This window comes from Pleurodeles waltl, chromosome 3_1 (genome assembly GCF_031143425.1).
Source record: "Pleurodeles waltl isolate 20211129_DDA chromosome 3_1, aPleWal1.hap1.20221129, whole genome shotgun sequence".
NCBI classification, from domain to species: Eukaryota; Metazoa; Chordata; class Amphibia; order Caudata; family Salamandridae; genus Pleurodeles; species Pleurodeles waltl.
Genome location: NC_090440.1, coordinates 797366617 through 797392432, shown reverse-complemented (window position 1 = coordinate 797392432; position 25816 = coordinate 797366617). Strand labels below are relative to the sequence as shown.

At 43.0% G+C, this 25816-nt stretch overlaps 1 protein-coding gene across 5 annotated transcripts in view; it reads right to left on the bottom strand.

The window, feature by feature from the left end:
* Positions 1 to 25816, bottom strand: part of DENND2B (DENN domain containing 2B) — a 916594-nt gene that overhangs the window by 139013 nt on the left and 751765 nt on the right. For all 5 annotated transcript variants that reach the window (XM_069223658.1, XM_069223659.1, XM_069223660.1 and 2 more), the window contains one exon: positions 18530 to 18607. In XM_069223658.1, coding sequence (XP_069079759.1) covers positions 18530 to 18607 — 78 coding nt within the window. The remainder of the gene's footprint in view (positions 1 to 18529; positions 18608 to 25816) is intronic.

Genomic DNA, 25816 nt, shown 5'->3' with positions numbered 1-25816 from the left:
CTTTCAATAGATGTCTGGTGGGGGGGGGCATGGCTAGGTGTTCCTTGGAATTGCCTTGTTTCCTCTGTTTGACGGAGTGGAGCTCCCGGTCCTTCAGACTTGACCATATGTGCTTGCCCTCATCCCCCTACATATCCTGCCTAAATTGTTGGGCCAGAGCCCCAGGAGAAATGATGCCACTGCATAGCAGTAGGTGCCAGAGCTGTGGAGCTATGTGCCGACTGGATTTGGGACGTGGCCCTGGTGCATAGCTGCCTTGCGCAGCCCAGTCTAAGGACACTGGGATGGTTGACCGGGCTGCTGAGTGGTAGAAAGAGGATTGCCTTCCCCCTGTGACTGTGGTGGCTGACCGTGCCATTGCGGTTCGTCTACCTACTCCTCCACCTGACCACTGCACCTGGATGGAGCAGCCAGTCCCCAAGGGCATATGACTTGAAAAGAGAAGCTTTATAGGAGATTTTGGGGATTGCAGTTGGTACTCAACCTCCTCACAGGCACTACACCATCTGCAGCTCAGGGTGTTGAGTCTCTCCTGAGTGCTTCTATTATTGCTTCTGAATGTTAAAAAACAACATCATGGGTCACCTTAAAAATGGCAGTACGACTCAAGCACCAAGCCGTGACAGCTCACTGCTCGGGAGTATGCAGTCTGATGGATCACTGGTCTGCCCGGGAATGAACAATTTTCCACCCACAATGCCAGGAGCTGCTCCAGATAATCTACACTTAATCCTACAAGAAATACCAGATTCACATACTGCTATAGAAAGTCGCATGGGGCCCTGGCATCTGATTTAGGCCTGCTCGAGACAATCACTGCAAGCTGTCTGATAGAGTCAAGACTGCAGAAGCTGAACTTGTGACTTTAGCCCCACAGTAGAAGGTCCACACTGCAGAGCTGGAAGACCTAGGCAATCAAATATGCCTACTACACCAGAGGGCTGGGGATGCTGAAGGCAGGAAGCATCAGAACAATGTATGCATTATTGGAATGCCTGAAGGGGTGGAGGGCCTAAAGCCACACTGTTTATTGAGGACTGGTTGAAAACTAGGGTTGCCCCACAGGGCCTGACAGATACATTTATTGTGGAACAGTCGCACAGAGTGCTTATGTGATGCCCCCCTCCAAGACCCTATCCCACTTTGTGGACCCAGCACTTTTGCAAGCTAAATGACAAATCACTTGACAGTGATAATCCCGCTAAGTCCCCTTACCAACTAATAGGCGAGAGGAAGTTATACACTGAGGCACGATAGAAGGGCAGGCCTACGTAGGGAGGAATATCATGGACTCAGGAAACAATTTATAGCCATGGAAAGGGGTGCCCTTCTCAAAACATTCTGATCCCAGGCAGATGAGAGATAAACATCCCCCTGACATAGACCAGAATATTCAAATACATTTCCGTGACCTCCACTAATAAGCCACTGAAACTATTTGCATTACTGAGGTGACTTGCTCACTCAGTGCAATCACGTCTCCATGTCGTCGTCTTGTGGATTAACACCCACCACCTCCCCATGTGTGTCCCTCCCGCATAATTACACACTTCATCCAATTGCATTACACAAAAGATTAGTTGGGGTTAGGGTGGGGGGTATGTTCATTTTGATATATTTTCTCCTTCTTCATCTTTTGAAACCATACAGAATTTATATAGTCTGGGAGCAGATATTTTAGATACATTAAGATATTCCTCTGCATATACATCTATGTAACTATGCGCTATACTACCTTGCGTGCCGATCACTGGGAAGACAATCTCTGTATAACTTGGGAACTGAAACAGCTATTGTGAATGTCGATATCTTATGATGATATGTGTTGCTTCCCCTTTTCCCTTGAAAATTCAATAACATTGGTTTAAATTGATGCCTGGTAGTAAGTAGCAAAGTTGATAGGGTGCTCCCTAAATGCCCTTCAGAAGACACATTTCTGGCTTTCCGAGAATGTCACTTCAAAGCAAAGATGTGGCAGCAGAGAGTCATCATGTGTTTCAAGGACTTGGCTTCAAAATGTGTGATAGCTATTCTTTTAACATTCTGACAAGTTCCTGACTCCTACGAAAATGCCAGTAGCACTGACACAACTCCCACTTCTGTGACCAGTATTACCATGATAAAAAGAGCCGTATTCCATCGATACAGCTCTATGCTGGGACGCACAGCCTTCTGGATGCTATCTAGGTAAACGTAATATATTGTCCTTGAACAAAATCCTGCGAGCAGCCTCTGAAATCCATTAGCTGTCAAAGTATTTGCTTTCTAGCCTTTGAGAGGTCAGTGCTTAGGGCATGACTCTGAAATGAATTTCATCATCTCTGTCCTTGTGTTCACAAGTAATCCCCTTTGCTTTTTTCAGCGCTAATCTGGACCTAAAAAGATGTGAAGAGCAAGGTTTGAAATGTGTTACAGGTTTTCTTTAATGACACTATATAGCCCATGGTTAAACTAATCTTTAGACAGGTGCATATCAACTTCGTTTAAATAAAAGCTTTAAAAAAATGAATTCATAGAGGTGGGAAAACGACCAGAAAGGGATCCATTGAGCCATGAATATTCCTGAAGTGATGTTTAATGCCCAACTTTATACGACACCACATGTAGCAGTGACATTAAACATCAGTTTCTTTCAGTTATGATTTCTGAATTGGCTTTTCCCTCCTCTGTAATATCCACAAAGTGCTTTCAGTAATCATGATGACAGGGCCGGCTTCAGGGCGGTGCGAGGGGTGCGGCCGCACCGGGTGCGGACCTGGATTGGGGGCGCTGACCTCAGAGGCGCGCTATGTTCAGCAATAACTTACGAAACTTGCGATTAAAAGCACCTGCTGAAAAGTTCCTTGTGCGTCCAGCCTTCAGGAAACAATTAAATGTAAGGATACCCCTTGTGATTAATGTTCCATCTAGGGAGAGGGTTGGGAGTTTTGTGTAGTGGCAGCTTTGACTCACCATAAAGTAGCTTAGATACTTAATGTACCAGCTGCAAAGAACAGAAGTATATTCTATGTGGCTAGCAGAGTGGATTAGTAAAGTCAGCCTTTACGCAAACACTTTAAACCAAATGAATGTATGTGAAAGGGGGGCCATGGAGAGATGAGGGACAAATTTGCGGGATGGTAGTGAGTGAATCCAAAGCGGTGGTCATGGGGTGGGGGTGTCAAAAAAGACTGTCCCACAGGGTGCCACCAGTGCTAAGGCCCTGCATGATAATAATACTCTTAAGCAGTGTAAGCAGTGTATATTTAATCTTAGCAAAATATCTGATCCACCAACTACAAAAACTGCTGACTGATCTTCATTGGCTCCCAGTTGCCAGGAATACTGAATTTAATGCACCTTGTACAGGTCGTCAGGGATGCTACTTCAGATGCCCTCCTTTTCTGTGTGAGAAATACACTTACTACTTAATTACCACATCCCTAATCTACACATGCTCCCAACGACAAAAATAAATTAATGCTTACCTGTCTTTAAGGGAGGACAGCATAATGACCTACCACAATCAATGAGTGGAAAAGAGGATCATTTGTCCATTTAAAACATTACTGTTGTTTTGAAGACAGTTGCTTTGGTAATTGTTATACTCTCTGGAAAACTGCACCAAGGCACCATTTTACATTATTACGCAGGGAACACACCTCTACATTTTTCCATCACACCTTTGTATATCTTTTGGGAGATGCCAGCAGTCTGGCTGGTGTTGTACCATCTGTTTGGAGAGGTAGTAGGGCACAGGGCCATGCAAGGCCGTGCCAAATAAACATAAGTTTGCGATTTTCACCCTTTGTCAATGAGACTATAACATATCAGGGAGATGCTCCCTGAGTGTGCCAGACTGAGGAAAAGATAAGCTTAAGATACATTGCCGCAGGTAACCTGGGAGATGACTGACATGAAGACAATGGTTTTTACTTGTGGCATGAGCAGCAGAGGCAGGATTGAAGTTAAAGTGAAAAGGAGGAATGACACTTCTTTTTACCTTTGTGGACCTGAGCAAAGAGGGTGAAATGGCTGTAAAGAGTGAATCCCAGACGACAAGTTCTTTCCGAAGCAGTCAGGGAAACACCCATAGAAAAGGTCAGTCAGAGAGAAGTGAAGGTCAGTGAAGCTTCCTGGACCTATACCTTTGAGGCATTGAGCCAGTACTAATGCATGGAGGTTGAGAGATGGGATGTCAACTTGACCTATTGGGTACTGCTGGATAAAATAATGTAAACTAAGAAACCTAATCACTGATTATGCATGACGATGAGGTCTTGCCGAGTACAGCTTTGTGGTCCATAGTGATTGATGTCACCAAGAAGTCAAGTATGATCAGAGCTTAGCTCTGGTCTAAGGAAGTGAGCAATTTTCTTCATTTAATAGGGTGGTCTTAGGTTCCTACTTAGGACAGAACGCTGATTGATAATTAGTTACTGAAACGTGTATGTCCTTCAATGTGCATCATTATGAATAGTCTGGATGTAGGTCAGGGTGTACTAGGGGCCAGAATTCCAATTCAAGCCAGTATCCTGTGCACAAATCTGGCTATTAGAAGTTATTCACTCGAGACTAGATATTAAGATGTGGACCTTTCCTTGTAAAAGTAGTAAATGGGATTGGGTGACCAAAGCAGGTCACAGGGTTTAAGGCAGGGATGGAGAGGGCATCTGGAGCAAGGGGAGACTGTGGTGTCGCTGGGGGCGCATTCCATGTTCCACCCATGTAGTGGCAGACATTGAGCCAGGGACTGGTTGTACAGATGCCCACAGCCCATGCACATGATTTTACCACGTGTGGATTCACAGTCGGTATTACTGTTTACAGTAACATTTCACCCGGTAACACAAGGTATGAAAACATCAGACCCCTTAGTATTGCCTGTAGTAGTATGGTCACAGAGCTCGGTCTTTGGGCTACTAATAATAAGGTTTTAATGGGGCAATGAGTTGTGCATTTGTCACTATTTAAAGTATATTTGCTATAAAGGGACGGTCCCAGATTAGATGGTAACTGGCTATGGTTTCTGAGACTGAATAAGGCTTTCTCAGTCATGAAGTCATTAAATTATGTTGTGCAATTCTTCATGTGAAGGCTTTCGAATCCTAGGATTTCGTGAGAGTAAATGTAACACACGAATCCACGCAAATCATCAAGTGTGTTGCCACAATGCTCTTGTAATCTGTCAATAATTTTCTGAAGTTTCATACCATCTGACATGCCCATGAAATGAAGCAGTAACACTAATGTAGAACATTCTAAGGCATCAGAAATATATTTTAAAGCTATGGTTTTGTGTTAGTTTCATTTAGGTGGATTGCTCACTTAAGAACTTGATCAGAGATGAACACTTGTGCTTGGGTAGCTTTTCATTAATTTCCCATCTTTAAATCACTGACCAGCATAGAAGGAACACACACCTGCTTAAAACACAGCATCACTTCTCTGCTCCCTTGCAATTTTCAAGCTTACCTCAGCCGTAGTTGATAATCACATGGCTTTCTTCTCGTGGATCATTATTCACTGCAATATGATCAGTACATCTAACGTTTATTTGAAGAAAATCAAAAAAATAGAGACCTATGGGTTGGATGTACAAAGCCTTTTTCTGGTCGCAAACAGACAGATTCACATAATCAGGCCATCTGCGACTGAAAAAATGCTATTTCTGAAGTACAAAAGGCAAAATGTGATAAGTCCATTCCAATCACCTAATCGGTATTGTATGTATTACTGTTTTGCCACCGAATTCCAGTCGCAAAACAGTAATACTTTGCCACTGGTTTAAAACTGGTGGTAATCCATTCGCAAAGACCGAAATGGACCCCTTCCCAGTTGAGAATGTAAATAATAATCCTAAGGACCACTGCCTGCTCTTAAAAAAATCAAACTGGAAAGTTTAATTTTTTCTTTTTAAACACATTCCACTTTTCTTCAAGGAAAATGGGCTGCATTTAAAAAAAAAAAATGTTTTACAGAAAAAAATGACAGATATGTTGGTCTACTGACCCCAGCAGGCCACCGTTCCTGTGATGGTTGTGGTTCCTAATGGGTTGCAAATTGCGACCTACCTTATTAACCGCTTAGGTGCGGGCGTCGGCCACTGGCCGACGCCCACACACCCTCCCTGGTGCGGGTCACGACCAGTGGCCGACACCAGGAAGGGTATCAATAAATCCTCGGGTGCGTCGCACCCGAGGATTTTTTTTTTTTTTTAAACCCTTTTAAACCCTTTTTAAGCTTCCGTGTCTCCCCCCGCCCCCCCACCCGCCCCTTTGTGACGCCAGTGCGCCTCGCGGCACGCTGACGTTGCAAAGGTGTTTTCCCCATCAAAGCAGGAAGCAGCCTTGCGGCCGCTTCCTGCTTTGATGGGGAAAACGGCCTTTCTCACGTTCGTGAAGGCCTCGTAAGAAAGGGGAGACACTCCCCTTTCTTACGAGGCCTTCCTGAAAGTGTTTCCTGGCCCCCGGTCGCAGCTGTGCTGCGATCGGGGGCCAGGAAACACTTTCAGGTTTCCTGGCCCCCCGATCGCAGCACAGCTGCGATCGGGGGGCCAGGAAACACTTTGAAAAGGCCTCGTAAGAAAGGGGAGACTCTCCCCTTTCTTACGAGGCCTTCTCAAAGGGTTTCCTGGCCCCCGATCGCAGCACAGCTGCGATCGGGGGCCAGGAAACACCACTAGACGCCAGGGATTTCACTTTGGGGGGGCGGCCCCCTCGGAAAACGGGCGGCCCCCCCGGGGCATAATTAATAAAAAAAAAAAGGTAGGTGCCCCCTGGGGGGAGGGGGGGGGGCGATCGCGCCCCCCGCCCCCAGGGGATTGTTTAAAAAAAAAAAAAAAAAAAAAAATATAATAATAAAATGACAGGGGGTCGCCCGTGGGCAGGGTGACCCCCTGTGGGGGCATTTTTTTTTTTAGATGTTGTAGGGTTTCCCTGGGGGCCATTTTGGCCCCCAAGGAAACCATACAACAACTAAAAAAAATAGATCTATATATAGATCTATATTTATATATCTATGTAGATAGATATATCTATGTACATGGATATATCTATAGATATATCTATGTACATAGATATATATATATATATATATATATAGAGGTAGATCTATATATACCAAAGAGATTTATAAAGTGTGCTACTCACCTGTGAGGGTTCTCAAGGCGCTTGGGGGGGGGAGGGGGGAGGGAAAGGGGCTGGGAGCTTCACTGTTCGAAAAGCCAGGTTTTGAGGCCCTTCCTGAAAAGAAGTAGGTTTTGGGTCTTGCGAAGGTGGGTTGTGAGGGCGTTCCAGGTTTTGGGTGCAAGGTAGGAGAAGGATCTGCCCCCGGTGGTGGTGTGTTTGATGCGGGGGACAGAGGCGAGAGAGAGGTCAGCTGAGCGGACGTTTCGTGTGGGGGTGTGGAAGGTGACTCTCGTTGAGGTAGGCAGGGCCTGTGTTGTGGAGTGATTTGTGTGCGAGGATGAGGATCTTGAAGGTGATCCTTTTGTCAATGGGGAGCCAGTGGAGGGATTTGAGGTGTGGAGAGATGTGTTCGTGTCGGCGGAGGTCGAGGATGAGTCGTGCTGCTGAGTTCTAGGTGCGTGTAGTTTGCGCTTGAGTTTTAGAGTGGTGCCGGCGTAGAGGGCGTTTCCGTAATCAAGCCTGCTGCTGATGTGTGCGTGAGTGACAGTTTTTCTGGTCTCTGTGGGGATCCATTTGAATGTTTTTCAGTATACGGAGTGTGTTGAAGCATGAGGGGGTGAGAGCGTTGATTTGTTGGGTCATCGAGAGGGAGGAGTCTAGGATGATGCTGAGGTTGCGTGCGTGGTTGGCGGGGGTGGGTGCAGGGCCTAGCGTGGTGGGCCACCATGAGGGGTCCCAGGTGTTTTTGTGTGGGCCAAAGAGGATTATTTCGGTTTTGCTTGAGTTGAGTTTCAGGTGATTGGCTGTCATATATATATCACTTTTGTCAATATGTGTGTGGTTTCCCTGGGGGGAAAAGGGTCCGACTTGTCTAGTGGCAGTTTTAGTGCCATAAAGAAGCGCAGAAGGTTTATATGCCTACTGCAAAGAGCAAATCTGTATTTTATGTAAATAGCTGAGTACATTAGCAAAGTCTATGGAGAGATGAAGGGCACTTTTGCTGGGTGGTAATGAGGGAATCCGAGGAGGAGGGAGTGGGAGCACCAATAATGATTGTTGGACTGGGCGCAGGAGGTGCTAAAGACTGTGACGAATGGTATGTGACAAGGTGTTTTTTGAGTGTCTTGAAAGTACGTGCTGATTGAGGGAAGAAGCGCAGGTAAGGTGGCCTCTACTGTTGCACGTATCTCACACACCATCGATTTTGTGACTGTCTACGTAGGCTAGTGTTTTAGAGCAACAGTTTAGCCAATAGCAGAGATGGCATCTTGATGGATGACTGCTGCCTACACTCGGGTTATAGAGGACCGCTCTGACATAGGATCAGAGACTGAGACATCAGATACTGAGACAGCATCTGAGGGATAGGACAATGGCGCAGACTCTGGGAGTGATTTTTCAGTCAGAGGAGTCCCATTCGATAACTCCTCTTCCAGTACATTATGAGGGAGGTGATGAGGACAGTCCTGCTGTCCCTTCGCAAGCTGTTTGTGCAACTGGGTAATAGTGGGTTAGGCCAACCCAGAGAGCAGGTGAATGCGGCGGCAAGCAGAGAGAGAGTGCTCTCTTGGGAGCTCCCCAATTTAGTTCAGCCCCAAATTCCACCACCCAAATCATATTGTGGAGACATCAAAATTATCCATGGCAAAACAAACTGGTTTTGTAAGGCAGGCACCTGTGTTTTTGGTCCTGGATTCGGCGGCCATATAGAGAAACACACTAAACCCAAACATTTCTGGAAACTAGACATTCGGGGGAGTCCACAGAGGTGTGACTTGTGTGGCTTCCCCAAAGTTTTCTTACCCAGAATACCCTGCAAAGCTGAAATGTTGAAAAAAAACTCAATTTTTCTCGCATTTCTGTCACACAAACTACAGGAATATGCTGGGATCCACAATATTCCTACCACCCAGTGACTCCTCACCTGTCCTGATAAAAACACTACCCCACTTGAGTGCCTACACCTAGTGTCTGTGTCAGGAATGGATCACCCCAGGGTCAACAGCTGCCTCACGTAAGGACCAACATTGACCGTTGTGTGATCTATTCCTGTCGCAGGCACCAGGCCTAACCACACAAGTGAGGTATCATTTTTATCGGGAGACTTGGGGGGACGCTGGGTGGAAGGAAATTTGAGGCTCCTCTCAGATTCCAGAACTTTCTGTCACCGAAATGTGAGGAAAACTTGTTTTTTTAGCCACTTTTTGAGGTTTGCAAAGGATTCTGGGTAACAGAACCTGGTCAGAGCCCCGCGAGTCACCCCATCTTGGATTCCCCTAGGTCTCTAGTTTTCAAAAATGTACAGGTTTGGTAGGTTTCCCTAGGTGCCGGCTGAGCTAGAGGCCAAAATCTACAGGTAGGCACTTTGCAAAAAACAGCTCTGTTTTCTGTGATGTGTCCACGTTGTGTTTTGGGGCATTTCCTGTCGCGGGCGCTAGGCCTACCCACACAAGTGAGGTATCATTTTTATCGGGAGACTTGGGGGGACGCTGGGTGGAAGGAAATTTGAGGCTCCTCTCAGATTCCAGAACTTTCTGTCACCGAAATGTGAGGAAAACTTGTTTTTTTAGCCACTTTTTGAGGTTTGCAAAGGATTCTGGGTAACAGAACCTGGTCAGAGCCCCGCGAGTCACCCCATCTTGGATTCCCCTAGGTCTCTAGTTTTCAAAAATGTACAGGTTTGGTAGGTTTCCCTATGTGCCGGCTGAGCTAGAGGCCATAATCTACAGGTAGGCACTTTGCAAAAAAACAGCTCTGTATTTTGTGAAAAAATGGGATGTGTCCACGTTATGTTTTGGGGCATTTCCTGTCGCGGGCGCTAGGCCTACCCACACAAGTGAGGTATCATTTTTATCGGGAGACTTGGGGGAACATAGAATAGCAAAACAAGTGTTATTGCCCCTTATCTTTCTCTACATTTTTTCCTTCCAAATATAAGAGAGTGTGTAAAAAAGACGTCTATTTGAGAAATGCCCTGCAATTCACATGCTAGTATGGGCACCTCGGAATTCAAAGATGTGCAAATAACCACTGCTCCTCAAAACCTTATCTTGATCCCATTTTGGAAATGCAAAGGTTTTCTTGATACCTCTTTTTCACTCCTCATATTTCAGCAAATGAATTGCTGTATACCCAGTATAGAATGAAAACCAACTGCAGGGTGCACCTCATTTATTGGCTCTGGGTACCTAGGGTTCTTGATGAACCTATAAGCCCTTTATATCCCCGCAACCAGAAGAGTCCAGCAGACAAAACGGTATATTGCTTTCAGAAATCTGACATCGCAGGAAAAAGTTACAGAGTAAAACATAAAGAAAAATGGCTGTTGTTTTCAGCTCAATTTCAATATTTTTTTATTTCAGCTGTTATTTTCTGTAGGAAAACCTTGTAGGATCTACACAAATGACCCCTTGCTGAATTCAGAATTTTGTCTAGTTTTCAGAAATGTTTAGCTTTCCGGGATCCAGCATTGGTTTCACACCCATTCCTGTCACTAACTGGAAGGAGGTTGAAAGCACCAAAAATAGTAAAAATGGGGTATGTCCCAGTAAAATGCCAAATTTGTGTTGGAAAATGTGGTTTTCTGATTCAAGTCTGCCCGTTCCTGAAAGGTGGGAAGATAGTGATTTCAGCACCAGAAACCCTTTGTTGATGGCATTTTCAGGGAAAAAACCACAAGCCTTCTTCGGCGGCCCTTTTTTCCCATTTTTTTGGAAAAAACTAAATTTTCACTGTATTTTGGCTATTTTCTTGGTCTCCTCTAGGGTAAACCACAAACTCTGGGTACCATTAGAATCCCTAGGATGTTGGAAAAAAAGGACGCAAATTTGGCGTGGTTAGCTTATGTGGACAAAAAGTTATGAAGCCCTAAGCGCGAACTACCCCAAATAGCCAAAAAAGGGCTCAGCACTGGGGGGGAAAAGGCCCAGCAGCTAAGGGGTTAATATATAATATATTAATATGGGCTTTTATCACACTAATATGATGTACATGTTGAGATGAGCATGGCTTCCACACCACAAATATGCAGTAATTTTTGTCACTTGGAAGGTTAAGGGATTTGCAAAATAATGTATTTTTTAATGTTAATCTTGTATATATTGTAAATATGTGTTTTAGGAAGTCCTGATGAAGTCAAGGGGTATTCCCCAGACGAAACACGTGTTGACGGATGGAATTTGAACAATTATTATGGTTGGAATTTTGAACAAGTATTGGAAGCCATTTTTCAAGAGGAATAAAATATGATTGGACACAACTTATGAAGTCAGTTGGAGGAGAACTGTCTTTAATTACTGGCAAGGATACGAACTCTGAATTATTGCAGCGTGTGTCATTGCAGTATGATTATTGAGTGACAAGTTTTATTGTCAATTGGGACTGTGTTTAGGGTGAGGTCCTAGCCATTGGCACCGCTAGACACCTGGGATAAGAAAATATTGAGGTTCAGCGCCAGATACTCTTACATTCACCCTTAGGAAGTTGTTTCCTTATTAAGGTGAATGAGGTAGGTCTATTTGCAATGCACTAGAAATCGCTAATGAAACTCAAAAGAGTTTCATACATTAGGGTTGCCAATTTCCTAATTGCGATTCAGTGAGAATCACAATTGGGAAATCCGTATTCCTAATGTTAGTACATCTGCCCCTCTAAGCCTTTATTTCTCTCTTTCTGCCGTTAAAATGTGTAGGACTCCAACATTCCAAAGGAAGAAGATCAGAGAAGTGTCAGTGGTTGGTCTGACACTCTCCTAGATTAAATGTAAGCAAAGTTAGCTGAATGGATATTCTGAATTCTGGCTCTTGTTGGCCAATACTGGACACTTGAGCTCCAATGGCAAAACGGTATGACTGCTCTTTTGACTGTGTCTCCTCAGATCTCGTACTAAAATGATTGTTTTGGTTTTCCTTTTTCTTTCCCTGTGAAGTAACTCAGATCTGAGAAATTCAGAGAAGTCGTGTCTGGAAGCTCTTGAGGGAAACCTTAAAGCACATTTAATGCCTGGTTTGCAAATCTAATTTGAACCAAAACCTGAAGTGACCTGAGTTTAGCTGGGTCATTCTTTTAAGGCTGGAAACTCTAGCTGCAATTAGATAATTTTTCCCTTTCATATGGCAGAGCAGAGCAATAAAGCTACACAGTAAGCAAATAGAACGTCTGCTTTCGGCCATTATCCCTTCCCGCTTGGAGTCTGCCTGGGCCAACACAAACATGGCGGCAGCTTAGCTTTCCCATACTTGAGGAAACATGAACACTATCCACCTGAAGGAAAAAAGGAAAGAAAATGCTTGAGCAAGCTTGTGGTTTGACCTGGAAGGGGGAATCTTTTCACTGCTGCCTGTGAGACCAGGCACGGGCATGGTGCTGTCTGTATGTTTGTCTAACTGAACCACTTTGTGCTGTTTCTATTGGACTTCCTGACATGGAAACATGTCTACATCAATGAGGATTAAAAGGACATCAGAGCTTCTAGGAGGCTCCTGCACAAGTGAGCAGACTCATTCTAGGCCTCGCTCCCCCACCACACTAAAGGGTTTACATTAAATCATCATCTGCATAAAGTTCTGAAAATAAAACTTTCCTAAACTACTGTATCCGCCTGAGATCCTGTTGCTTGTAGCCAATGCTGCAAGCCATCTGTAGCCCCAGAAAGCGTGCTTAGTGGTTCTACTCTTTAGAAGTCAAATACATCAACATTTACAGAATTGATACTATGTTTGCTTTGTGTAGAAGTAACATGCAAATATAAAATTATTTACAAACAACTGGAGTTATGTAATGCATTGAGCAGTGTTTGGCAAGCAGCAGAAAAAGAAGCCATTGTACTTTGCCTTTTTTTGCTATTACAGATACAGCCCTCCCTATGTGCATCATGCCCGTGAAGGTGACTTACTAAGCCGGTTACTAGAGAAATAGGACTCGCTCATTACTGAGAGTGGATCGTGATTGGCTCCATCCTTATTATGTTTTTTCCTTAATTAATAATAGTAAGGGCTGCTTTTATAGCAGTGCAATTCAGGGAGGTCATGTTGAACACCGCCACCAGGTGGCTGGGAGGATGATAGCCTTAAAACATCAAATATCACTCACTCATTGCGAAGGTGGCAACAAACATTTCTCCCTCATGGGTCAGAATCTGGCTGTAAGTGCTTTCTGGCTTCTTCAAAAATGCAAATAGGTTCCATACAATTTTCGAATATATCCATTCAATAATGGTAAGCAATATATGGACAATGTGTTGGGAATAGCCCACACACACTACACTCTTACAAGTCAACCTAGCCTAGAAGGCCATTCATTGCTTGTTCTCAGTGTTTACTCATAAAGTAAGATGGATTTGCTGGATCAGGGATTCTAACTCGACAATCAAATGGAAGAGTCTGAGCATGATATGCAGGCCCCATTCAAAAAGTAGCTGCACATGAAAAATGTTGTGTACCCCTAATCGTTAGTAATGCAATCACAAATAAATTATGATGGTGCTCATGAATTTCAACAGACCCAGGAGCATCGCTGGAAATCGGATGACCTGAATATTTTTTTAACCCTCCATGGAATATTCACTCAAGTGATGTAAATTACCATTCCATGAAACTAAGTAGGCATATCTTGACCTATTCTTTGACCTTCGTTACAATTTGAGGGCTAAAGTCACATTCCTGTGCAAAAGATGTGTGGCAAACCTGTGTGCCCATGGATCGGAATTACTAGTTGTGTTAATTATCACACCGCACAGTTTTCCCTGATAAATTCTGGCGAGACAAACCTGAGGAAATGTATCCCAGCGAAAAAGGGTAAGCATGCAGAATTTGGTGTGTCAGAAACTGATTTGCATGTTATGCTACATTTTCTAGTTGAAAACTCGGAATAGGAGGCATTTACAACCCTCCATGCCAAGATTTTGCTCCTCCACACATTTGATTATTTGCATAACGTACATTCTCAACACTCTCACTCATGCCACAGCTCTAAATCTCACTCCGCAAAGCTGAAATGTTCTACAGCGCTGAATGTTTCTACCTGGTTTTGCTACAGAAACGGATGTCATTGTGTAGCACTAAGAAGACATGTATGATCACCAGGGAATTCTAGTTATTACATCATGAAGGAGTGTTACGAGTTATCAAAGCACTCACACCTCTATGCCATAGTGAACCTCCCCTCCACCTCAATAATCAAGAAAATGTGAGAACAAACTCTGGTAGAAAGAAACACTAAACCACGGGCAGAACTTATAAAATGCTTGTAAGCATCCATAGACACTGCCTGTTAGGCTCGACCTAAACATAGTGTAACAGTTTACGAATTAACGTTTTCACTGCAGAGGCAAAAACTAGCAAAACGAGATTAGCAGTGTAGCAGGTGTATTGATATGTACAACGATGTGCCCTGATTTGGTAAAGAAACTCTCCTGAAGTAGAAAACCATACAACCTTCTTTTATTCCTGCTTGATAATGACAATACGCTGTCCTGTGCGCTACACTATGACTGACTGGGCTGTTGGGCTTGTGCACTACACTATGACTGGCTGGGCTGTTGGGTATGTGTGTTACACTATGACTGACTGGGCTGTTGGGTATGTGCACTACACTGTGACTGGCTGGGCTGATGGGTATGTGCTCAACACTATGAATGGCTGGGCTGTCGGGCTTGTGCGCTACACTATGACTGGCTGAGCTGTCAGGTTTGTGTGCTACACTATGACTAGCTGGGCTGTTGGGTTTGTGCGCTACACTATGACTGACTGGGCTGATGGTTATGTACGCTACACTTTGAATGGCTGGGCTGGGCTGATGGGTATGTGGGCTACACTATGGCCCGCCGGGCTGTCGGGTTTGTGCGCTACACTATGACTGGCTGAGCTGTCAGGTTTGTGCACTACACTATGACTAGCTGGGCTGTTGGGTAAGTGTGCTACACTATGATTGGCCGGGCTGATGGGTATGTGCGCTCCACTATGACTGGTGGGCTGTTGGGTTTGTGCGCTACATTATGACTCGCTGGGCTGTTGGGTATGTGTGCTAGACTATGACTCACTGGGCTGTTCGGTATGTGCGCTACACTATGACTGGCTGGGCTGTTGGGTATGTGTGCTACACTATGACTGGCTGGGCTGTTGGGTATGTGCGTTACACTATAACTGACTGGGTTGATAAGTATGTGCGCTTACACTATGACTGATTGGGCTGTTGGGTATGTGCGCTACACTATGACTGGCTGGGCTGTCGGGCTTGTGCGCTACACTATGACTGGCTGAGCTGTCAGGTTTGTGTGCTACACTATGACTAGCTGGGCTGTTGGGTTTGTGCGCTACACTATGACTGGCTGGGCTGTTGGGTAAGTGTGCTACTCTATGACTGGCTGAGCTGTTGGGTATGTGCGCTACACTATGACTGGCTGGGCTGTTGGGTATGTGCGCTACACTATGACTGGCTTGGCTGTTGGGTATATACGTTACACTATGACTGACTGGGCTGATAAGTATATGCGCTTACACTATGACTGATTGGGCTGTTGGGTATGTGCGGTACACTATGACTGGCTGGGCTGATGGGTATGTGCGCTACACTATGACTGGCTGGGCTGTTGGATTTGTGTGCTACACTATGACTCGCTGGGCTGATGGGTATGTGCGCTACACTATGTCTGGCTGGGCTGATGGGTATGTGCGCTACACTATGACTGGCTGGGCTGTTGGGTTTGTGCGCTACACTATGACTCACTGGGCTGTTGGGTATGTGCGCTACACTATGACTCGCTGGGCTGTTGGGTATGTGCGCTACACTATGACTGGCTGGGCTGTTGGGTATGTGCACTACACTATGACTGGCTGGACTGTTGGGTAAGTGTGCTACACTATGACTGGCTGGGCTGTTGGGTATGTGTGCTACACTATGACTGGCTTGGCTGTTGGGTATGTGCGTTACACTATGACTGACTGGGCTGATAAGTATGTGCGCTTACACTGTGACTGATTGGGCTGTTGGGTATGTGCGCTACACTATGACTGGCTGGGCTGTCAGGCTTGTGCGCTACACTATGACTGGCTGAGCTGTCAGGTTTGTGTGCTACACTATGAATAGCTGGGCTGTTGGGTTTGTGTGCTACACTATGACTAGCTGGGCTGTTGGGTTTGTGCGCTACACTATGACTGGCTGGGCTGTTGGGTAAGTGCGCTACTGTGTTATGGAAATCTGATAGTAAATAGAAGGCAGCTGGAAATGCAAAACTGATTTTAGTGCACACACTTTGAACTTTTTTGTTACAGCAATGCTACAACATATGTTTGTTGCCAATGCTGATTCTTTGGCATATTCAGTAGTTTGGCATGAGCTTATTCCTACTTTCATATTTTGTGATAACAATTTCTATTATTAAAATTAAGGCATATTGCAGTAATATGGGTTTACTGGAGTTTCGTGTAAACATTCGGCCACAGAGGTGTTTTAATAATAATAATAATAATAATAATAATAATAATAATAAGGAGAAGAAGAAGAACAAGAACAAGAAGAAGAAAAAGAAGAACAAGAAGAAGACAAGAAGAATATGCATGGACAATTGAATATCTTGTCATTAAAAAAAATCACTAGTAAAATAGCTGCATTGGTGAATGTTTTTCAATTTATTTTGTTATTGCAGACATGAAACAGTCATGTTTAGGTGACTGAATAATTCGTTTTTTGTGGCATGCTCTTGCTATGAAAAAAATATCCCTTGCATCAGCTTGCCAAGCTCACGCCTATTGGCTTTGCTAATGCTAGATTACATTAGATCACATTTGCAATTATGTTGTTTATACATCAATTTATTATGATACATCATGTAGCGTATGTTTTTCCAAGATGTGTTTTATGAATGCAACCCCGGCGTCCTTCAGTGACCAGAGCTGTGCTGTTCCAAGGCCCTGCTAAAAACATTTGCAAATTCACTAAGTTGTTTGTAACTCACAGTTGATAAATCTGTATCCATCATGTAACCATATCAGAACGTTTTGTAGGCCACTACTGGGTTCCCGGGACACGTGTTTGATAAACCCTGCTGTATGGAATAAGATCTTCTATGCTTTCACTTTATCATACAGTTCCATATCAGTAGTGGATCATGGGATCCATAGGCAAGGTGTCTCAGCATATATGTCCCACCAGTGACCAGTGCTGTCTATCACTGGAACACACTAACCGGGCAAACAAAGCTCTAGGACTCACCGGCAAGGTTTTGAGGCAGTTTCACAAATACTGACAATTCAACCTCACATTAAACACAACCATCTGAAAGCCTGGAATAGTTCATGTTCATGATCGTGATTGTTTTAAGGAAAGCACAGTGGCTGTTCATTTTTTGCCTTGCTAACCTAGTTGAGAGTCACATGAGCTGACAGCTCTCTGCATCCAGCTCTTGTTGGTTGAACCAATAGTGCATGCTTCGTTGGGGCAGTGGATTCTTGTCACCTAGTGTCAGTGATATTTCAGTCTGGTCTGGCAGCAGAATATTCCAGTGACTAGGCAGGGGCTGGGAGAAGAACACAGGGTGAGTTTGCCATATCCACCGAACCTGTGTGCATGTAATCAGCGAGTTTATTGGTTGTCTCAACCGAGGACCATGTTTTGGGTGGAGGTGCACTGCTTCCTTCAAGTCGGGGGACGTGGCGAGAACAGGTGTGTGTTTAGCCTCTGGACAATGTGTGTGTTGGTGTATGTTTGTTTGTGGCCTCTGGACCATGCGATCTGCTGCCTAACTCCATCAGCGAGTCTGGGGATGTATTTGTCTTATTGGTTTGTTACTTATACGGTTATATTTTTTTCTTTCAGTATTTCATAAAGTTATCCAAAAGCACTTAGCTGGTACTGAGCTATGAGGGCAGGTCAGACTGAGAGCCGCTCTGTGGTAATTTGCAACCAAGGGGCGTTCTCACCACACTTAGATGAACGAGTCAAATGATTTCTTAAAATCAGTAGATAATATAATATGTAGGACATTTTAGTACATTTTACATTCTTTTGAACATTTGAAAACTGCATTCAAGTGTACAACAAAAAAGAACAGCAATCAGTGCACATATTCCGTTTCTTCCCTACTGACTTCATACTGAACAATTGATTACACATGCAGCCGCTCCCCAGGGCTTCCTTTTACAGTAAAATACCAAGAATTACCATCCAGCTGAGAAATACCTCAGCAAGGCATGGAAAATGCATTGCACTGCCAGTTTCCACAGACACAGCTGTTCCTTTAATCGACGATTATGTCAGATGTGTAGGTAACACATTCTTCGGTGAACGAAATGGTATAGACAGAAGAGCTGAAATACAGCCCTCTGGTTAAATGGGATTCTACTGCTGCATACTGTCAACTACTACCGTAAGCCAGGAAGTATCAAGAATATATATTTTTTAAAAATTATGTTGAACAATCTTACCTTAGAAAACAAGTCAAAGCATCCTAGCCGGCTGATGACACAGTAAACTTCAGGCAGACGAGGTCCTTTTCCACTAGGCTGGAAACAAAATTGATGGTTACATTTTGAATGCTAATTGGTGAGAATATATCTCTTTTATAATGTAAGTGAACAAACAATGCTTCAGTTCTCTCAATATTTACTTTAATTTCCAATGTTTTTTTCGTGATCTTCTAAGCTGTCATGTGTTCCAGTAACTGTTATGCTACTGAAAATGATTCATGTTTGGGCACAGCAATGGAATGAGAGCAACTGGCTGGCACCTGTTCAGACCCCTAGTTAATGAACCTGCTTTTTCATCGTCAAACTAAAGCAACAAATGATGATGCTAATCACCACTATAATGGTGAAAAGGTCTTCGTTACATATTTCAATCAGAGGCGTATTTGGCAAGTCAGGATGCTGTTGCCTCTCTCGAACCAATTCTCATGTTCAAAATGTAAATAAGGTACTGGCAGGAGAATGGTTCTAACGAAAGTGTCTCTCTGCCATAGTTTTACTGTGCCCGCAAGACATTTTCTGATCAAAACAGTCTGCAGAGAGCACCGCAGTGTAAAACCACAGCACTCAATGTAAGTCCAATTTTGCAAATCACATGAAAAGTAGTCGCAGAGATTCCCAACTGGTCCAATCTTTTAAATGACGAATGCCATTTCTTCATACAAGGTTGACAGACATTGACAGTCTCAATCAGGTAATAACCAGTCCTTCATTTATAAAATACACTCATCGACAGCCAACACATGTTTCGTCACTACATGTGACTTTCTTAAGGCAACAAATTACAGATATGGGATTGCAGCAAAGTATTTTCGTAGAATCACACACATCAGATTAACTGTTCAAATGAGACCAACGTCCTCAGGAAGAAACAACCAGATGTCCCAAACAAAAACATGAGACTGATTTCAAGTCAGGTCAATAATCCAAGGCCCAAAGGCAGTAGTAATGGATAATTACATTGGAGAAAAGGACCATGATATGTCCTAATCTAGTAGAGATGGACGACGAACGGTATGGCCATGTTACAGAAGTCTGTAGACTTTACTACTGCTTTTGGGCCTTGAATCAGCCAATGAAGACAAATAGGGAACCAAAGACAATCCGCTTCCTAGTTCTAGGCTGTAACTTAACAAAGGGACAGATCCAGATAGAGGTGCATGAGGATGTAGTCTTGTGCTTGCCTTGCACAGAGTACATTGATATTGACTTATGGACACCCTTCCAAGATCTGACTTCGTGCACAGTTCCAAGTGATTTACATTTTAAAACTTTTTATAACACAACCACAGGTGAGTGAATTGAAATAGTACTGACAGCATACAAAACAGATTTCCTTCACTTTATGTTCAAGGTTTTCTTTTTCAAAAGGCTTTCTCTCATAGTATTTTCATGAGATCCTGGGGCATTTGATCTTCGATCAGTATGACATAACAAATGGATCGCTTGTTAATTAATTTTGGAGGAAAAGCTGTTGCATGGTGGAGGGATGGTGCCAGGGGAACAATAGTCGGTCGAAAGAAAATAGGAACAACTAAAATATTGACCTTCTTAAGGACACTGGATATAGGCTTTGAGAGTGCCCACTCCTGCACCATCAACTGCAGAAATCCCTAAGTAGAAAACACAATATTATCCTCCCTCTTTAGGTGCAATTGGTATTAAAATGTATAATGTAAATGTCTTAAGTGAAAATAGCATAATTTGAATGGCACCCACCATGAATGAAACTGTGACTTTAGGTTCGAGACAACATTGCAAACTAAACAGGTACATTAGAACAGTGGTTCCCAACCTTTTGACTTCTGTAGACCCCCACTTTATAGTTACTGGAACCCGGGGACCCCCACTAAATCATTATTGGAATCCAGGGACCCTTCACCTGCGTTATTACTTAAAGCTGGGGACGGTATCTCTTAAGATTATATAATTTTCTAAGCAGTCGCGGACCCCCTGAGGGGTTGCCGCACCAGAGGTTGAGAACCATTGGGTTAGAGGCATCAAGAAGCATAGTAAATTGTACATTCTTCAGCAGAACCACTGCATTAGGGCATTGAACACTATATTCCTATATGTAGCGCAATAATAACTCTGATCATAGTCAAAGTAAGGAATCTAATTGACAGCACTGGAGTTTTTCCAGTTTCTTTTGCACTACAGAATATGCAGGACTATATGTTATGTCTCGACTGGAAGGAGCTCCAGTGCTAAAAACCTTTTACAGGTAAGAAGGTTTTGTTAAATATTCTATTTGTAAAGAAATAAAAGCTGATACCATCATTGTGGTCGTTGATTCAGTACATATTAGCTTTTTGTCCCACTTGGTACACTTGTCTACACTGCATTCTAAATCAGCACAGGATGGATACAACTTAGGCCCTATATGTGCAAGGATCCTGAACCCCCAGTGTGTTAAAGATGCTTCTGTAGCATTTCTTGTTTTGTGGGATTCCTTTTGGGCCTGGAAATGTGGACATGTCCATGCTCGTGGCACTAAGACCTGCTCTGTCAAAGTAGACATAGCCATAGCAACACATCAAAGGTACCACTGACATTATGGTAGAAGACACATTATGTGAATTCCCAAGAACACCTCAAAGCACTGTGACATCAAGGATGAGACAAGACAAGGAACTGCAAAGCCTGTGCTGTGCACCTGGCAGTCCTCAGGAATACATTTGCAGCCTGAAGACCCCATCAAATTTTAATGTGATTCCTCTCTACAATCAGATGAAGCCATTGATGGGCATGGGAAGAGGAAGCTGATAGAAAAATTATGGGGCTTAAATTTACTCTCAGTGTGGCACAGTGCTGGAACTCCTCCCAGATCAGAATTAGGTTACCCAGATTCCAACTTATTTGTGGTGAAATCTGTCAGCCTGCAGAGTCTTCATATGTGCACACCTCACCAGTTTAGAGACAGTTCTCCTACAGGTTTGTGTCCATTTCAGCAGTGGCAGATCCTCCGTTATGCCCCACTGCTTAAGCCAGCAGATTAAAACATGAAAAGTAAAATGCTAATAAAACAATTTTATTACAATTGTATTTTTCATCATGGAGCCAAAGCTGGAGCAGAGTCTGGGGGGTGGGGACAACCAGATGACAGCAAGCATGGTGGAGGAGTGGTGGGCACTGCAAGTGCGCATGCCGGTTTGTCCGGCTGTTTTAAGACGGCCAAACCAAAATGTGCACTTAGTTTACTCCAGACTTCAACCTGAGCTATTTAGCAGCCAGGATAACAGCAGGCTCAGGCTACCAGTACCAGTGGAAGCGCAGAACTAGCCCGCTCAGATCAATCCCAGTTTTTCTCTTAAGATGGGTAATAGTATTACCAGCGTGGGAGCAGCATCTGGATTGGCAAAGAGGAGTCTGGGAGCCTATGCACCAGGAGCAGAAGACCACTGCGGCAGCAGGCAAGTTTTTCTTTTTATCTGTTATTGTCTCCTGTGCTGCCCCTACACCTTTCCCTGATAGTAGAAGCCTCTGAATGGCAGAAGATATGCATATTATGACAATGTCAACTCATGCTGCTATTTAGGTTTAGATATAAATTACGATAACTATTTAAAGCACTTGATAAAGTATGCAAGCATCACTGAATGATAACCATCTTAGAAATGAGATTCACAAATGTGGAGCAGGCAAACAAGTGGAGGCCCTCCACACAAAAAAGCTTAAAATGCACCAAGATCACATTACTCTACAGTATCCAATCAGCAGAAGTAGGCACATCAGCAGAAGTGCCTGAGTAAATATTTTTCTATGTTTGGAGGATTATCTTCCTACTAGCAATTGGTACCTGGTGCTCCAGTCAGCACACGGAACACTGCTGAACAACTGATCCTTGGTGAGGCGCCTGAAACAAACAAGATAGCAATATGTGCCACAAGCAAATGTAATGGAAATATATATAAGTAACCGGGGACCCTGCAAATAGAAGGGGATCAAAACAAACTTGTTCCTGGGATTTGATAAGCATATCCTCTCACTCTACTAGTATTCAACCATATCCTACTGTCACGACTAATATTTAACACCCTCAAGAAGGGAAACCACTTCTATTCAGGTGCTTCAGAGAAATATGAGCTAAATATACAGATTTTGCATGGATGCAAGCATCCGCTTCTTTTTCTTAAGACTCAATACATCATCAGATGATTTGGGTATTGGTTAGGAAGCACTCAAGATGCAACAAAACCACAGTACTTTGGGCGTTCATAATTAAATATGTGATAACGAAATATTAGGGTGTGGTTAAAATAAGAATAATTTATAAACTGGATGAAGTAGGAAATTACAATGACAACATGTTGTGCTTCAAACTGTGTAGTTCTTCTGGGAATATATGAAAAGTAAATAATTTGAATATTTTCCTTTACCTTGATTTCACAAAGCTATAATACGTGTCATTCATTCTCCTGCCCATCATTCAAGTTTGGGACAAGATGAGGAAAGTAGGCAGCAGAAACTTTCAAATGTCCTGATACGTACTAGAGGCTTTCCACTCACTTATATCTGACGACAAACACTAAGTACCTACATGTACTGCCAAATTATAATGGTGTAACTAACATACTATTTCAAAGCTGCCGACCAGAGGGATTATCTAGCAGACATGGTTACCTGAATGAATTACTGGCGAGATCAAGCTAACAAGGAAAAAATAGAGATGAATACGAAACAGAAAAGAGAGCAAAACAAACAATCTGTCTTGAGAGCAATGAAAAGCAAACAAGCTTTTCCAACTCAACATAAACCTGTTTGATCCATGAGCCAGGAAACGCAGGATGTTGCGATTATACGTTTAATTGGTTGGCATCGTTAGGAACTACTTGAATATTAGACACAGTCTTTTTCTAATATTGTAGATTAGATTTAGAGATGACAGTGTTGCAATAAGGATAACCATTTTGTAATCATATTTTCGTTCAGAGGACTTAAGGAAACATGTCTGTATATGTTAACATCCTGTCCGCTGGCTTAATTCCCTTAAAGGATGTTGCAAAACGTATATATTACTCAATGGTAGAAAAGGATAAAGAAACCCATTACTTATGCTTCAGGCTTTGGTATATATGTATTGTAATGATCTTGGCAATGCCTTTATGGGTTACAGTGTTTGGGAAGGGCTATGCTTTGGGTATTTCCCGTAGTAGACAGGTTACAAGTAAACATGTGAAGAACAAAACAAGATCTCAGTACCTAGGCCCACTGGGTCCTAACATTTAGTGGTTGATTATTGACAAACTGGATAACCCACTTAAAGGAATACATATTGTATGAATTTCATATGGATTCGTGAATTTCAAATGGATTATGAGGCACTGCAGCCATTTTGTAATCTCATCTATATTACATGAAGTTGAGCACTTGTAAAAGTAGATCAGATACTCTAAAGCTTAATGGGATCAAGGAAACTGGTATAGTAAAAGCTAGCAATATCTCCAGATATTCAAATACAAAGTGGGAGACTCGATAGAACATCCTCAATGTAATTGTTTAAGATCCTATCTAGGTCTTTCATATACACATAGTAACTGTAAAAAACACAATGGTTAGAATGACGTTATAGTTAGGGGTTGTAATAATATAATATTTAGTAATTAAAAAAACACTCAAATTGATCTGTTTTATTTTACTGAACTATCTTGAACTTGTGGCCTGCCATGCTCTAGTTATGAACAAACGTATTACATCTGTCATGACATGTTAAGTGACATCATTGATACAACATTGATGACATCTCACATAATATCAATGATGGCATCACTGATCACATCGTCAAAGCTACTGCTCTACAAATGGAAACAATGTAGTACTTGATATAAATCTCATTTAGTATGGTAAAACTGAACAACAGTAGGTTTTTTCAGTTTTAAAATGTTAGTTTTTCAGTTATTACAGCACCTAACAATAACATCACTTTAACCTTAGTTTTTTCCAGTGAATTTCTAGTTTTATTTTGAAGTAAATATAGCTATAAATACCAGGCCTAACTATAATGCCGCTTTAGCCTTTGCCTTTTTGTTTGTGAATACCTGTTTTTTTGTTGTTGCTCATACTCATCCAACTTTTTCACTGAATAAAGATTTTGACTGTGCGCAGTAAGTGGTGTGACACAGGGCTGTCCTGCAGCCAGGCACTGTGCCCAACCCCCCAACGGATGGCTAACCCACTGCTTTGCACAGCTGGCCTTTGTGAGGCCCTGTATCCAAACCCCCGCTGCACATGACCTGTGGATAGGCCCTGCACCCAACAGAATGTCCAGCATCCTGCTGCTGGCCAGCTGCCCCACAGTTGGCCAAAGCCCGTAGAACCCCACACTACACTTTCCACTTTTAACATTTTTATTATTCAAAGTACATCCACAGAAGCTGTACTGAAAGTAATGCGGGATGACGTTAGCATCACTTGTTAATGATTGCAAGGTCCTACTGTACATTGTGGTACTTCCAAAGGACCACACGGGACTACCATGCTGAGTCCCGCGGGCATCCCACAGGACCTCACAGAGAAGCCTTGCTGGGTCCTGTGGCACAAAAACAATTTTTTTGTAGCCTAGTGTGGGGTCCTCTGGAACTTTGCCACAATGGCCAGGGGTATGCCTACACTGCCCACTTGCATATTATTTTTTTTAAAATCAAAGGGCATGGGCACAGAGTTCCTGAACCCTGAAATGGTGGTCTCAACATTTCTATTGATTTTGCAGCCAGTCAATCAGATTGCTTGGTCCCGGTCCCATGGTACCGAAGGATCCAAAGGGTAAAAAACACTCTGGGCCAGAGTGGTTTGTTTTTTGAATTTGCAGTCCCAGTTGATTATTGCAGTACCAAACCTGCAGATGTCAAAATATTTTGGCCTTTAATTTCTCAAAAACGGCTATGCACATTCACACCAAATTTCAAAAGCCACACTTTCTAAGTAAAGACCTACCATTCTGCCAAATGTAGTGTAATTCTGTTCAACCATTTTTTTGTATCGCTACCAAAATTCTTATGGAAAATTGCTTGGGAAAAATGCACTTTGGGACCCCCTCCGTTTCTCGGCCCCCACTTGATGGATCGCCCAGTAACTTTACAGGAAGAAGTGTGTGTGTGTATATATATATATATATATATATATATATATATATGTATATATATATATATATATATGTGTATATATATATATATTTATTTCACTGAAACCAAAGGTTACAGGGACGTTATAGTTAGGTTCTGCATTTACTCGTATAAAACCATAGAAATT